The following is a 16,797-nucleotide window of genomic DNA, read 5'->3' as shown; positions in this document are numbered from 1 at the left end:
GCTGTACAAATCAACGCAACATAACATAAGATTATAGCTGTCCGTTCTCCAAAATTATTCACAATCTACCTATTGTGGGCAAAGAACAGGACTGGATCAGGGTAGAAATCAGTGGTCCTAGGAGATGTAAGGCTAACCCCATCTAAAAGTGGTGAGGTGTGTGAATATAAACTAGCACCACTCACTAAGACACCGTTAGGGCTCTTTTAAACAGCCAGAGTAGAAGGGATGTTTCCCTCTGAGGTATATCATATGTACCTCAAGAGATTTTGACTACCCTCACCCAACATTCAAGATGCAACCTAGGGTGCAGTGGCTAGGGGAAAAGGCATATTGGGACTTTTCCTGAAGATTTTTCATGAGTCATGATCTGTGAGGGCACGAAGAAGAGAAAAACATGTTGATGACACTCCGGAGAGTTATGAAACAATCATTTTAGCCCTTTCAGTCATGTGAGAGTGAGGGAAACAAAAATAGTAGAATATTTGCTAGCCCCTACATGTTTTCAATTTAGGATTCCTTAGATCTTCTTTCACTACCAGGAGAAAAAAGGAAGAAATACATGCGTTGCAAGAAGAGAAACAGGTGTTCTCTAATATAAGTGGAAATTGGCTTCTAGGATAAAAAAACTCACCGAAGAGCTCCAAAAGGAACCCTCGTGAATCAAGAAATCTGATCAAGCAGAGGCAGAATCCGCCTATGCATAATACCACAGTTTAGTGAGGGAGGGTTTCTATGATTCCCTTTTTGTTGCGTTCGTGTACTCTCCTCCTACTTATTTGTTTTTGTATGTCACAGGTTTTTCTCCCTCCACCCTTTTGTTGGCACATTTTCCCAAATGAAAGGAACGTCTGTAGTAATGCAATTGTTTCCCCACAGTTCTATTCTGCATTAAGCTGGGGAATTACCTTTTAAATCATAAAAAAATAAAGTAAACACCATCCACCACTCAGTCTGTCAAAGTGTTTCATATCTACTATTCACAGTTTGCAAATTCTGAAACACCTGTGTCCTAGACAGATGTTTTTATTTCCAATAAGATATTTAACAGCAACTTGATGTACATATACACATTGAATTTTGAAGGGGACTCTCAAATTATATATTTAAATGTTCTCTATTTGTTCATGACATTGCACTGATCTCGAGGCTGTGATCACCAGAGTGTCTGTTTGGTGTGCCTCAGGCACAGCTGCTATCAGGATATAAAGTCAGTCACATCCAGTGCTGCTGCTCTGTAAGATACATTTCAAGGAGCATGCTTTTGCAGCACCTCTCCCTCTCCATTCAGGGGGATTTTATGCTCCACATCTCGTTTTATGCTTTATGACTTTTTGTGATGCATGATTGAGCATCTGCGAGTGGCCATACCGAGAGCCTGCTTTGTACTCTGCTCGGGTTTCCTTTCTGTCAGTAGTGCTAAAAGATAGGTTGGGTTTTCAAGTAAAAGTTGATTTCCTTAAATATCAAATATGGAATTGTATTTCCTTTCAAATGGGCAGAAGATAATGTATTATATGACGGAGTGCAACTCTGAAGTTTAATATGCTTTTCCTAGCATGCTTTAACTTCTTGGCTTTTGTTTTTTTTAAATCGTGTGCGTCTATGCAATTTGCAGAATCCATTTTTTTTCTCTGGCAATATTGTTGATGTTACTAAAGTTTGTTGAAAAATGGGTGGCGTTGCTCATTTATATTCTGCACCATAAATTAATTCACATGCACGCAAACTAAATTACTTTCAACCTGTTGCAAATCATTAAAAGAGCTAAACAAGGAGCTCGGTTGCCAAACTGAATGTTAGCACTCATTAGATCCATGATGCAAAATGACCTTTATATGGACTATTGTTAAAAGTTAAAAAAAAGGATTGACAAAGCCAATATTATTGGCATACGTGCAGTTAGAAGGATTTCTTTGAGAACATAGATACACAGATGTATTTGGCAAAGAGGACTATTTGGAGGAGAAAACCAACAACAGAGAGAGGGTTTCAGAAGAAGCTGTAATATTACACCGCAGCAAATAAGTTACTTAAAAGGTGTGCTGGCTATTTCTGTATGCAGCCAAATTGATTGGTAAGAGAACTTAGGCACAAGACAAAAACATATCTGCCGAATATGTGGGAATATGACGTTTGTTAACGACTGAGCACAACATTCAGTAATATTTCTCTGACTTATACAGATGATGGCCTGGTAGAGCAACTGTATATTAACATTTACAAAGTTTCATAGAAAACGCAGAACACCAACCTGATGACCCTAAGGTGGCGCCTTCATCTAAAAGAACATATCCAATACTGCATATTATTATGTGAACAAAGGCAAAGCAACACAAAAACAATTAAATCATGGTACAAGCATTAAAATGTAACAATTTGCATTGATGACTTTTAGATATTTCAATGAAAACGATCAGATCAGCTTACATTTTATCACCGTGCAGTGCACCATCATTCTTTAATTCTTTATAATTGTCGTTTACCACTATCAAACAGCAATAGTGACATATTCTTGAATTCTAAGCTATCTGTTTGGCAATTTTTACAAAACTACTGACTATTTACAGACCAAAAAGTCTAAATTTAATAGCGTCATGCACATACAGTTTTATCTGAATGAATAGAGAAAACATTAATTTGCATGAAAAATATTTGGATAAATACTGGATTATGCAGCTTTCCCTTTGAAATGACACTCCTTTCTACTGCTAGCATGTGTTTCTGATAAGCAAAGTGTGTTTAAATGCAAAGTGTGTTTAAGGCTACAGTACCACCACCTGTCTCCGGGGGCAGAGCTGAGCAAAAATATAAACACACTTGATGAAACACAGGTCCCCACAAGGCATTTTTTTAAAAAGTTGTAAAAATTGACACAGATGTTCCTGAAGTCATTTTATATCATTTAGAAGACATTGCCTTGTGGGGACCTGGGTTCAGGTCCCCACAGTGCAATCAAGTACCCACAGCGTGAGTGTGTTATCATGCCCAAGTCCCCACAAGGATAGTAACACAAACACACACACTCTGTTTTTTTTGTTTAACCTATACTACATGATTAGAACTGGTAAAACAAGCTTCTTAACACTCCTCAAGATAAGCCTGAAGACTGCTTTCCACAGCTCCCATTTAAATAGCTTACTTTGGTTGTCTAAGACCACTAAAATCGCCATAAGTGTTGTATGGATTAGCACATCATGCTTCACTTAAATAAGTGTGCACCATTTACTAAACCTGAACATCAAAAGAGGTGCCAATACTGATTGTCATTCATTCCATCATTTAAACCAAGATCACACGACCCAATTAGTATGATCAATAGTAACGTTTCTCAAAAATCTATTTGTTGGTTGAAAAAAATGTTATATACTTTTTAAAGGCTTAATATGTATTTTTAGAAATTCATCGATTATTTTTGTACATACACAGGAATCACTTATTTACAAAAATACAAGTGTGCCACATAACAGATTATATTACATACAAATAAAACATATACAACATGCCACAAAAACAGTAATAATTCTTCAACAAAAATAATTTGTCGCTCAGGTTCTGTTCTAACTAAAAAATTCTTAACTCCCCTGAAAATTACCTATATGAGGGACCTTTCCACATATATTTAGAGGGGTAATCGCCAAATAGTAACCCTACTGAGCTCATAATAAATTATAAAGGGATTTTTCAAAGTTACTTAAGTAAGAGCAACAGTGGTGATGGTGTAAAAAAATACTTCTATTTGGCAGAGAAAAAAGCTGTTGACGCGTTTCAAACCCTGATACGTTTTTCTGAGGGTTCTCCTCAGGAAACAGAACACAACACGAACTCCATCTCCTATCTTCACTCAATGAATCTGGTTTTGAAAAAGCACCTGTAGGCTGCTGCAATTTGTCACTTAGGCCTAATCAAATTTGAACCGTCCCATTTGGGCGGATTTCTTCTCCGGTTTTCTATAAGTTCTGTTGGCAGCTGCTTTTGCTCTATTCACAGGTGCTTTGCTCAACTGGCTTACGATAGAGGATGGTCTTGAAACGTGTCAGGGTTTGAAATGCGTAAACACCTTTTTGCTCCACCAAATAAGTGTTTTTACACCATCACCACTGTTGCTCTTACTTAAGTAACTTTGAAAACCCATTTATAATTTATTAAGAGGTCAGTAGAAGGCCTTCAGGTTTCTACAGTGGTGGTCAAGACTAACATCTTGATAGATGTGCTACAGCTGGGAGTTTCCTTCTCTGAACCTTTTATTCCATTTAATGAGGTCCTCACTGATGTTCTCCTGGGAACATGGTCCAAGCCCAACACAGCCTGTGAATAGCATGATTGCCAGCTGACACTGCCCTGCAAAGGTGACCCAAACTTCCTCACTACTCACCCCACTCTGGAGAGCTTGGTAGTCCAAGCCTCTATGCTCTGTGCTGCGTTCACTTCTGCTCCCCCGGACAGGGAATCCAAGAGATTGGCCAGTTAGGGTAAGACATTTTTTTCTTCCACCACCTTTGCACTGCAGTCGGTGAACACTGCATGCTTATTGGGCCGTTATTCACACACTCTGTGGGAATCGGTTGTGCCAGTGCTACCACAGGTTCCAGAGGGGGCCCAGGCCGTCCTTTCCCAAGCAGTTTCAGATGGGAGAGATGCAGCAAAGTTTGCTTTTTGGTGTGGTTTAGACCCAACCGACTCGCTTTGCAGAGCGATATCATCAATGGTGGCTATTAGAGTCCACGTCTGACTCTTCGGAGACAAGGCAGACACAGAGCTGGAGTGCTTTAAAGACTCCTGGGCTATGGCCAAGTCCTTGGGCCTTCCAGTGGCAGAACTTTCACAGCTACGGAAGGTGTTTTCAGCCGCATCAACCATATCCCAGCCACCAAGCTGCGCACGTTCCACAGCCCCTGCGTGGCCGGGGATGCGTTTCGTTCCGACGAGGGTCGGATGGCCAGAGTCCGATCAAGCAACCCCACCCACCCCACCAGCAGCTTCAGCCTCCAAGTCTCACCCTTTGAGATCATGGGCGTCCAGTTGGTGGCAGGATCAGCCATCACCTGCGCCACTGGCAATCCGTAAAATCATGCTGGTGGGTTTTCCAGATAGTCTGAAGGTGCTACTCCCTCCCTTTCGAGACCACCCCTTCCTCCATACCTCCATCCTATGACGAGCAGATGGAAGATCATTTGATTTTGCTCCAGAAGGAAGTAATGACTCTTGGCCAGGGTTGCCAGTTTTCCCATATCTCGACTGTATGTTGAAGGCAAACTCGCCCTAGGCTGTCATCTCCCACCTCCAGACTATGGCGAACCTGCTGCAATCACTGGGGTTCACTATTAACTTGCCTAAGTTACACTTGACTACCTCTCAGACGCTCCCCTTCATCGGAGCTGTACTGGACACAGTGCAGGTTTCGGCTTGTCCTCCCAAGCAGCGAGTCCAGGATATTCAGTATATGATACCGATGTTTGAGCCTCTATTCTGTATTTCGGTGAGAATGACTGTTAGGCTGCTGGACCTCATGGCCTCCTACATCCTGCTAGTGACACATGCCAGATGGCATATGCAGGCTCTGCGGTGGGACTTGATGCTCCAGTGGGCGCAGCATACGCAGAACCTCTCCGGCATGGTTATTGTTATTGTTATTGTTATTGTTAACTACAGCTTATATAGCGCCGAATCACCGACAGGTCTCTAGTCCAGTTCTCGGAGGGAACTGCACAGGACCTGCAATGGTGGCTAACCAAATGCGATTGGGTCAGAAGCAGACCCCTCTCCCTTCCCCGACCAGATCTCACAGTAGTGATAAATGTGTCACTCCTGGAATGGGGCGGCCATCTGAAAGTCGTGGAGATCAGAGGACTCTGGTCTCCGGCGGAATCCTTACTCCACATCAACTTGCTGAAGCTCTTGGCAATCGGTCTGGCATTGAGAACCTTTCTGCTCTCCATCAAGGGAAGGCTAGTGCAGGTGTTCACAGACAACACCACCGCCATGTGGTACTGCAACAAACGCGGTGGGATGGGGTCGTGGACCCTTTGTCAAGACGTCACATCGTCTCTGGACATGGCTGGAGCAGCAGGGAATATCCCTGGTCGTTCAACTCCTGGCAGGTTCTCTGAATGCCAGAATGGACAAACTCACCCATCAATACCTAGCGGATCACAAATAGCATCTCCATCCGGAGGAGGCGCAAGGGCGAGCCTTGGTTAGATCTGTTTGCCTCTGCCAAGAATGTGCAATGTCACCAGTTTTGCTAACTGGGGTTTCAAAGGCAGTTCTTGCTCGGAGATGCTTTTCGTCCCGAGTGGAGCTCAGGCCTCCTATATGCCTTTCCGCCCCTACCACTCCTGTCCGGAGTGCTAAAAAAGATAGGAGCAACTGGGTCCAAGTCATCCTTGTGGCTCCAGACTGGGCAAGGAGAGTCTATGACAGCAATCTTCAGTTGAGCATCAATCCTGTGATATGGTGATTGAGTGGTGGTAGTTGACAGCATTCAACCTTTCTCCCGAAGTTTGCAGTGTTATTTTGGCAGTCAGGTGCCCCTCCACTAAGACTGTGTATGCCTGCTGGTGGAAAAAAATTGTAAAATATTGTACAGAAAGGTCTATTGATCCTCTTTCTGCATCCCTTTCCCAAGTTTTGCTTTTTATTTTGACCCTTGCCCAGCAGGGCACTGCAATGGGTACTCTCAAAGGAAAACGTTCGACCCTTCCTGCCTTCCTGAGGCTGCCAGACCAACCCTCATTAGTTAAACCACCTATTGTAAATATATTCCTCAAAGGCCTTGTACATATGTTCCCACCTTCCCCTTTCATTATGCCTCAGTGGGACCTTAATTTGGTTCTTACCTTCCTGATGTGTGCTCCATTTGAACATCTACACAACTGCCTCCTCCGGCTGCTTAGCAGCAAAACAGACATTTTAGTGACAATCACATCTGCCAGGAGGGTGAGACGAACTGCAGGCTTTCTCATCCAAGCCTTCTTACCTGACAATATTCCCTAACAAATTGGAGCTACACAATAAGGCTTCTTTCCTCCCGAAAGTTGTAACAGCATTCCATGAGGAGCAGTCTGTCACCTTGCCTGCTTTCTACTCTCCTCCACACCCCTCTAAAGAAGACGAGAAACTCCACTGTCTAGATCTAAAAAGAGCATTGTCGTTCCACCTTGACCACTCTAAAGAGTTCTGGGTGGACAACAAACTGTTCGTGGGATACGTTGGTATGAAGAAAGGTTGTTCGGTGCAGAAAAGGACTATCTTGCTATGGATTGTCCTCTGCATCAAAATCTGTTGCGCTATGGCTAAAAATCAGCCTCCTGAAGGCTTAAGGGCTCATTCTACCAGAGATAAGGTTGCTACCACTGTGTTGCAACGTGGAGCTCCAGTCCTTGACATTTTTTATGCAGCAACATGGGCATCCCTGTATACGTTTGCCAAGCACCACTGCTTGGACAGTCGAGTCTGCAGGGACAGCCTTTTTGGCTGCTCTGTCCGGAAGACTTCCTGGTCTAAACTTGTCCACAGGCCCTCCTGCTGGGATTCTATTGCTTGGGTATCTATTCAAAGGTAACAAATCTGCGGCTAGATGTCTTTATCAGATGGATGGACAAGTTACTTACCTTCGGTAATGTCTTATCTGGTAGACATGATCTATCTGCAGATTAATTACCGACCCCCCATCCTCCCTGCACCGCAGACAGGTTTCTAGGGTCAGGGCTGATCTCTTTCAAAGCCCTAGTTGTTAGACACACACCAATGTCAGCACACTTCCTGGCTCCACTCTTCTGGCGTGGAAAGTCAGAAAAAGTAACTAACGTCAGTGCGCCGAGGTGATGCGTGTATTGGTGATGCGGACATCACAACAGCGCAGACGTCCCTTACCGGTGCGCATTACTATTGTTCGAAGGAAAATCTTCTGAATCCAGTCTGACTCCTGGGAATTTCACAGGTAAGGAATCTGAGGCTAGATCATGTCTCTACCAGATGAGGCATCACCAACGGTAAGTAATTTGTCCTTCAATGCATACATTTAAAGTTAAACGTTGAAAATCTGTTTTTCTAAATATATTTGAGTCATCGTATCCTTCTGATGTAAATGTATTGTTTTTGACAGAGGTTGAAAAGTTGGATGAAAATCTAAATGAAAAATGTAATGAGCAAGTCGGGACTCCGAAGAGATACTACTTTGAAAATCTGAAAATCAGCATACCACAAATTAGGTTGAGCGTATTTACCTCAAACAAATTACCTTTAGACCTCAAGGTAAGTCAAAGCATATATCTTGTATAAGGAAATGCTTCTTTTTGTATGGTCACCCCCAAAAGTTTAGGACCGTTGCTGCTGGTTCTTTGACTCTGAAAGTCCCCAGAGGCTTTCTAATCAGACCTCAGTGCCTGTGCCCTGACCCTTAAGCTGTGTATGTTTGGTTGGCTTATACCCAAATGGCATAAGATAACTTTGTTTGTAAGTACCTTGTATATGGTATCTAGGTACTCAGGGCCTGCAAGGCACCCCAGGGATTGCAGCGCTGGTTGTGCCACCCCGGGTGTGACGAAGGTAAAACGTGGCTTCCGGTCTACCACTGCAGACTGTAAGTGCAGTTTTAAACTGCTAACTCGACGTTTGCCATTTAAAGCAATGGTAAAGTCCAATCTTCCGTATTTTAGTGTATGAAAGGTAAGTCACACTTAAGGCAGGCCTAACAAGCCCTAAGGCAGGGTGCTGTGTATTAGGCAGTGGAACATGTACTTTTTCATGTTCCAACAGTAAAAACTCACAATTGTTTTTTTTACTGGGGAAAAGGCTTGTAGCCCCATTGATGAGTGACTCCTCAGCTTTGCTAACTTCTGACTGTGACTGCTATAGTTGATTCTGTAAAGTATCAAACAGCTCGTTGCAATAGACGCAACTTGATGCCCTAGTCTGAATCATTGTAACATGTTGCAACGTGCCACTTTTCTAAAGTTGCCGTTTTGTTGGCCTAAATCCCCTGTGTCCGTCCACGGTTGCAGACAGGATTCTCCTTGCGACAGCTCTCTGCCCTCCTAGCCCAATGTGCAAATGATGCTCAGGATTGGTCAAAATAGAAACCTATGTGGGAGGGAGGTGCTCCCGCTCATTAGCAGAAAGCAACATGGGTGTTGACCCAAAATGCGAGCTTCAAAGGAGAAGCTGCCTTTGAAAGGCAGCAGGTGAACACTTGGGAGAGGGGCTGCTCTATTGTTTATGTAGACGGGCTGGCACTCTGGAAGGAGAGGGGAAATTAGTTGGCAAACCAGTTTTTGAGGGGTGTGTAGCCCCCTTGGTATCTACACGTCTGGGTTGGGCTAAGGGGCTCTACACGCGAGACAGAGGTTCTGCCATCTTGAAAATGACCAGTGTAGGAAAGTGCCTCTTTTTGACATGGTGGACCCCACTTTTTAGGTCGAGCTTTAGCGGCAGCGTGCATACGCTGCTCGCTCTGCGAGGCATGCAGTAGTAGACTATGGGAGACAAGCGGCTCTCACTCTCCACTCATATTTTTCATTGGCTTCTGTCTTTGTCCTTCGTAAATTCTGTCTTCTGATCGATTATGAGGCTTGTTAGTACCGCCTTACTATAGCCATTCACCATTTGTACCCTCCCATGGCTATTGGCCCCTTTACTTCGAGTGTTACACTGTACGGTACATGTTATTTAGAGCACTATTTTTCCCCCTCCCACACTCCCGTTGTCCTTGCCTTCTCCCTCCACCCACAATAGCGTTGTCCGTGCCTTCTCGCTCCACTCACGTCCTCACCGCCGTTGCTCCTGCCTTCTTCCCCCTTCCCAGGACTCCCGTTGTCCATGCCTTCTTTGATAATCTGGAATGGATTCGGCCCTCATGAATCAGCAGTAGATTTATATTCATTTGCCCAAAGGTCTTAGATTTTCTCTTATAGCGATACATTTCCCTTTCTAAGAATTTTCTTTATGTTATTTTGAATAACACACCCTTGAAATGTCTGTAATACCCAGGTGAGATAAACTCTTGACAGATATGCAAAGGGTGGAATGTACTTCACTAAAGCAGCAAATCCATTTTTATGTAGATTTTTGCTCATGTCTCCGCACTGTCCATATGGAAACGGGCTCTGGGGAGCTATAAAACACCTGCGCCAGTTAAGCGCACTCCACCTAATCTCTGGGAGAAAAGAGACAATCCTCTGGCTAGTGGGCATCTGTGTTTATTGGCTCCCTCTTAATCTCTCTTTAATTAACTTATTATATAAAGGGTACATTTATTGGAGGCAGTGAATGTGGCTGGGCACACTAGTAAATCTTCGGAAGCTAAGGCTTTTGTTGCATTACTTTGTTAGGACGCAAATAACTGATAATTAATATTATTGGTGACCGGGTGAGTAAATATGAAATCCCGGGTCTATGTGACACCCCAAAAAATAAGAGAATGATGTGCTTTGGCTCCATCAGTGTTGCGGCGAAAATCTGACGAGAAGCAGGCGACGGAACGGAGGGGGTTAACATTAGCACGGTGCCCTGGCCCCCGAAAAAAACCTTGGTCGCCAGCGGAAGTGCTGGTAGAGTTCAGAAATGTCTACTGGTGATCAGATGGCATTTTTTAATTGTTGGACTAAATGCAGAACTATCACCAATAGGGTGTCCAAGGTCGGTACTAGATGGACGGATCCATGTCACAGTTTAAAGATAACTGTGTACTGTGTGCATGAGGTTTATTTAGATTCAATGTATACAGAATAATTTCATGTGGATATCCTGAAAATCTGTCACAGATCGAGGCCCTCCTGGACCCGTGCTGGATGCCCCTCCATTGTTTACTATAAAGCTACATACGCAAAAGCTGACTCAAACAGTGCCACCTTGAGCCTAGCGATATCTCAGTTTGCAGTGAGTGTTATTGCTGTCTTACGATAGGGTGTGCTGTGTCGGGCCAAAGGGTTAAATCCATATCAAAGTAAATGGAAATAATTTACATGTCCAATACTTAGAAATCTGCCATGTATCTGTCCAAAAATGAACATGCCTGCCTTAAAGAAGGAATCAATATGATTGGAACAGTTGCAACTAGTGATCTCTGAAAGTTGTAGCATGTAATATTTGTCCCAAACTGTCAGTGAGTCACACTTCTTGTTGTGAAGTTTGGTGGTGGGGGTTCATCCCTGAGAACATTTAGAAAAAAATTAGGTAATGTATATATCTGATAGAAACACGTAGTGATAGATTCCTTACCTTAGAATTACCCCCAGGCGAAAGACTGGATCGGAAAGTTTTCATCAGCAGTACTCCTGCACGTCGGAAGGTGGCGTTGTGCGGCTCCGCGTATGTCGTTGGCGTTGTGGTCGCTGAGATGATGTCGCAGCAGCTACTTAGACGCCGTCAGTTCTTCCTTTTAGCGCACCAACAAGCGTAGATCCTGAGAGAGCGGTACCCCCCTTCAGGAATTTCTGTCAGCCATGGCTCACCTCTTTGGGCCTTCGGGCCCCGCCGGCATGCCTTCGGGCCCCGTGGGTCCGACTGGGGGCCCTCACTCTTTATTGTCGGCGGCTCCATCTCCGGCATCGCTGTTGGCTCCGGCCGCGGTGCCGCAGGGCTCCCAAGGATCCAGGCCTGGATCCCGGTTGACCTCGTGACACCTCCACCGACATCGACCCCACCGGCACCACTTCCGATGTCACCCGTGCCCCCGGACGTCATCGCCCCCGTTTTCAGCCCTGATATTAACCTCCTGACAGAAGTGCTTCAGCTGGCGGCTACCTCTGCGGAGCCACTGCTGCCTTTTAATGATGCACTTTCAGACATTCTTTTGGGCATCTGGTCCAGGCCCGACACAAGGGCTTCTGTAGATAGGAACGTGGCCCGACGCCATCGCCCGGCCCGGTCAACCCAATTTTCCTTTCCCAACACCTCACCCCTGAGAGCTTGGTTGTCCAAGCCTCTGCATCCCAAAGTGCATTCCCTTCTGCACCCCCGGACATGGAATCGAAGACACTAGAACTGTTAGTTAAGAAGATTTTTTCTTCCGCCAGTTCAGGGCTGCGGTCTGTGAGCACAGCATGCCTCTTAGACCGTTATTCCCAATCTGTGTGGGATACGGTGGCGCCGGTGCAGCCAGAGTGTCCGAAGGAGGCCCAGACAGTGCTCTCTAAAGCGATTGCTGAAGGGAGAGATGCAGCAAAGTTCACGATTTGATGTGGCCTTGACACCGCCGACTCGCTGGGTTTTTCGGGGGATATCCAGAACACCTTGATGTACAGGCCTGTTGATGGCATTCGCCTTTTTGTCAATAAATCTCGGAGTCCAGGCTTCATATCAACCTTCTAGAGCTTTGGGCGATCCGACTTGCACAGAAGGCATTCCTTCCCTCTGTCAAAGGGAAAGTGGTGCTGGTGTTCGCAGACAACACCACCGCCATGTGGTACTGCAACAAACAGGGTGGGTGGGGTCGTGGACCCTATGTCAGGAGGCTCTGCGCCTCTGGACATGGCTGGAACAGCAGGGCATTTCCCTGGTGGTTCAACACCTGGCAGGTTCACTGAACTCCAGGGTGGACGAACTCAGTCGCAGGTGCATGATGGATCACGAATGGCGTCTTCACTCGGACGTGGTGCAAGGTCTATTTCGACAGTGGGGAGAGCCTTGGTTAGATCTATTCGCCACCGAAGAGAACGCGCAATGTCAGCAATTCTGCGCGTTGGAATTTCCAAGGCGGCACTCACTAGGCTATGCTTTTCGTTGCGAGTGGAGTCTCGGTCTGTTGTACGCCTTTCCTTCTATACTACTTCTGCCCAGAGTGCTGAAGAAGATTAGACGCGACCGGGCCCAAGTCATTCTTGCGGCCCCGAACTGGGCTCGAAGAGTTTGGTATCCCGAGCTACTCAGTATGATGATCGATCCTGTGAGAAGTTGGCCTGATATATGATGCTCACTAGTTCTAGTGATCACCTTGTATAAGTCCAAACAACCCTTATGGTGATTGGTTGTAAGTCAACCTTATAGACCAGCTATCCTAATGGTAGCATGGACAAAGCAGTCTTAGGCTAAACTCTTTTGGCATGTGAAGCCAGCTGTTTTACCACAATATAACCCCTTGAATACCAGATGAAAGGACACCACACATGTTGTTATGAAAATAAACAATATATTTATTAATAACAAACACCTCTGAACTCTTTATGAGATCAGAGGGCTAAGCACATGACAATCTCTTAGGAAAAATACGATAAGTTGCACAAAATTACAATGGTGCCCTAGGGGCACGGCAAACCATATACTAAGTAAATGGTATAAGGAAATCGATAGAAGGAATGGAGCTGTCCAGAGGCTGTAGGATCGCTGGGACTACACTACCCTAACTGTAGGTAAGTAATAGGAGGCCCACGGGACGCGTGTGCAGAGTGTGAACTGACACGCGGGATGCGTAACAACGTCTATGGACAGTACAGTTCAAGAAAAAGGTGAGTACGGACAATCCTGACTGGTTAGGACTAAAACGACTGTGAATCTGGACACTAGGAGAGTTAATCTACCCTTGAGCCCCGAAATGCTCTTGTTACCTCACCCACGGGCTGCGGGTGCATAGGTGCGAAGTCGTGTCTGGTTTCTGCGTTGAAGTCTATGGAGCCTGAAAGAAAAGATGCTGCAGGCGACCAGGAGGAAGATGTCCAATGTGATCCAAGGGTGGATCAGGGATGCTGAAGACCTGAAAGCAGAGGGGACAATGTTCAAAGTCACTAGCCAGTGACTGGAGTGGAACCAGGAAGGAACCAGATGTCGCCGTCGCAATCAGGTGAAGAGTGGACGCTTGTCTCTGCAGCCGCGTGGACCAGGAGGTGTCTTCGACGACCAGGATGGAGGCACGAGCTGTCCCACGCAGGCTCTCGCTGTCGGCGGTGTCGGATCCGGATTTGGAGTCAACAGGCCTTGGCAAAGGCAACCCACGCGGTGAGTGGAAACGGCGTCTGTAGTGGACCAGGAGGGTCCGGGGTGCTCCTCTTTTGGAAGGGAGCAAGGGCCAGTCCGTAGCAACCAGACCAGCAGTGTAGTTTTCAAAGATCGTCGTCTAGGAGGTCACTAGCCAGCCGGCAAGTGACCAGACAACGCGTTGAGCAGCAAACAGGCAGAGGGGCCCCATGCAGATCTCGTGGATGCTGGAGGGCTGCTCTTCGGTGCAGGAGCTGCTCGGGGCTGGGGCTTCTCAATCCCCAAAGCACTCCGTCGGGGTTACCTCAGAAGTCGTGCTTGTAAGCGAAGTGCAGTTTCTCCAAGATGGCCGGTCCCACGTGTCTAGTCGCACCCACGGATCTCAGCTGTGCTGCAGATGTGAGTCGAGGTCGGAGAGGTCTGGGAATCCGGGTCTCGTCGGGCTCTCAAGTCTGGATCCTTGAGGGAAGACGACAAAGTGAAGCAGCTGGACGCTTGATGGTGCCTGCCGTTGCAGGGTGGACACTCCTTGCCCACAAGGGAGATTTCTTCAGTCTTCTGTGGAGCAGAACGTCGAAGTCCAGAGTTTCTTCTTGTAGAGTTTCAAGTCAGGATTATTCTAATTTGGAATGGGATCAGCTCCTACCTTTATCCTGCTAAAGGGGGCTGTACTACGACTACGTCCCTCCTATGGGTGGGACCAGGAAGGGGGGTGGTTACACCCCCTATCCTTTGTCCGGTTTCGCGCCAGAGCTGGGGCTGGAGTGCCCCAGCAACTGGTTTGAGCCGGTGTATGCACAGGGACACCTTGTGTGCCCCAGGCATGTCTCATTCCTTTCAGCCCTGTCCTACCTAATACACAAAATCCTGTCTGGGGTGGTGCTAGCACCTCCCAAGGCAGGAAACCCTTTGTCCAGGCCTTCCTCGCTGGAAGGACTCCCAGCAGCAGGAGGTCAGACTTGTGTCTGTGGTGGCATCATCCATTTTGTGATGCTGAGGCTTGGGTTAACTTTAACCGGGGTTCACAGTTGCATACATGTTGTGTCCCTCTAGAAGGTGGAATGCTACCCTCGTCGCCAGAACTGGCGAGGGGGTAGTATTCCAATTCGTATGACACCTTACTCGACATGTTTTGATAATGCTATACCAAAGTTAGCATTCAACCGCGAGGATTATAATGCACGTAAGAGTATATGGTATAGCGTTATCATGGAACAGCTATAAGGACTTGGTTCCGCAAGCTGCAGACAGGCTCAGCTCATGCTAGAGCACTATCTCACATAATTCCAAGCACTCTGCCTTCAGGATTGATAAGGCCTGCCATAGGAGTGACTGATAGGAATACATGTGTCCATTTTGGGGTTAGATATAGGTAACTATATCTACAGCAAAGGGTGATTACACCACTGTTAGACCTGGCATCCTTGGCGTGGTTTCCCCTGACTTTTTGATCTCTGCCTCCTATGTTTTTGACTCTATGCTGGATTACGTTTTGCTGGTTTAGATGCTTTGGGCACTTTGCCACTGCTGATCAGTGCCAAGGTGCAAGTGCTCCTAGTAGGGCCTGTACAGATGTAAGGGACATGCTGCAGTAGTGGATTGCTGCCAAATTTGTTTTTCACTGTAGCAAGGCTACCCTGCCCATAGGACAGAATGAGGGGGGGGGGGCCATGGGTGCCTGCCTATCTTCCCCCAGGAACAAGATAGTAAATCCAAACCTGGTTTCTCTGGATTCAGAAATCCATAATACATCTTTTAGCATAGGTGGTTTTTAAATGTTGTGTCTGAAAATAGCACTTTTAGAAAGTGGCTAATTTCTTGTCCAGTCTGTCTGTGGGCCTGCCTGGGTGTTCGAGTTAAAGGGAGTGTGAAAGGGTCTGGGAAAGCTCCAGCAGTGGGATGATAGCTAGCTGCCCCTGAAGGTTAGGTGGAGGAGTGGTGCTGGGCTGTGCCCTGCCTGTGCGATACCGGCTCCCCTGTCTGCTGGGTGACGGATGTCCCTGCCTCCCTGCTTCAAAGGGAAGATTCCCCAGGACCGAGAGACTCCTGCCGCCAGTGCCTGGACAAGGGCGACCCGTGCTTAAATCACCAAACCTCAAAGGCATCAAAGACTATTTTCTGTATAAAGGAAAGAGCCGTGTAGATTAGAATCAGACTACTTCTGATTGAAGAGGAGAATCCCTGCTGAAGAGGACACCGTAAGAAGACCCCAGGAACAGTGCTGCCATTGCTGTGTGTCTGGAAGCTGACCTGCTGTCTTGTCTTGTCCTGCCTAAGCGGGACTGTTGGGACTGTGCTGTGTGCTTTGTCCCCCTCCTACCAAGAAGAACTCTCCAAGGGCTAGAAGAAGAGCTAGTCTCCTGGCCCCAGAGTCCAGGGACAAAGAAACTCTGCCGTGGTCATCGTCTTTTCCCCCCCCTCCTGGCTGTGTGCGGGGGAAGGCTGTGTTGGTGACCTGCATTGGCCGAGAGAGAGGGTGCTGCGAGAGCCCGTGGGCTCGTATCCTCTCTCCCCAAGTCCCAAACTTCAGAAAGCATCGCCAAAGTTTAGGAGGCCGCCCTCCTGCCAGTAAATAGGAGCGCCGTGGGCCCCTGACTCTGCCCGCGAAAACCCGGCGTCCCCCGGTGCCCCCACCACCGAGATCTGCGAGGCACCGGGAGCCAAGAAGTAGAGGGGAGGCTCGCCCAAATCGCCACGCTGGGATTGGGCGGCGGGCTCTGACAACACCGCTGGGATGTCCTGAAGCCGCGTGGGGATTGGCTGGCGGCCCGCCGCGTCACCGGCAAGCCGCGCAAGGATTGGCTGGCGGCCCCTGCCTCACACGGAGAAGGAGTGTGGATTGCCCAGCTAGCGAGGAGAAATATCGGCCCCTCCCCGAGACCCGGG

The 16,797-nt window shown here is 46.9% G+C and overlaps 1 protein-coding gene across 2 annotated transcripts in view; it reads left to right on the top strand.

Moving 5' to 3' along the window:
• VPS13D (vacuolar protein sorting 13 homolog D) overlaps window positions 1-16,797 on the top strand; it is a 2,979,414-nt gene that overhangs the window by 2,624,521 nt on the left and 338,096 nt on the right. For both annotated transcript variants that reach the window (XM_078642819.1, XM_078642818.1), the window contains one exon: window positions 8,108-8,256. In XM_078642819.1, coding sequence (XP_078498945.1) covers window positions 8,108-8,256 — 149 coding nt within the window. The remainder of the gene's footprint in view (window positions 1-8,107; window positions 8,257-16,797) is intronic.

This window comes from Lissotriton helveticus, chromosome 5_1 (assembly GCF_964261635.1).
Source record: "Lissotriton helveticus chromosome 5_1, aLisHel1.1, whole genome shotgun sequence".
Taxonomy (NCBI): domain Eukaryota; kingdom Metazoa; phylum Chordata; class Amphibia; order Caudata; family Salamandridae; genus Lissotriton; species Lissotriton helveticus.
The sequence above is the reverse complement of the archived record's forward strand: the minus strand, read 5'-3'. Positions and strand labels throughout refer to the sequence as shown.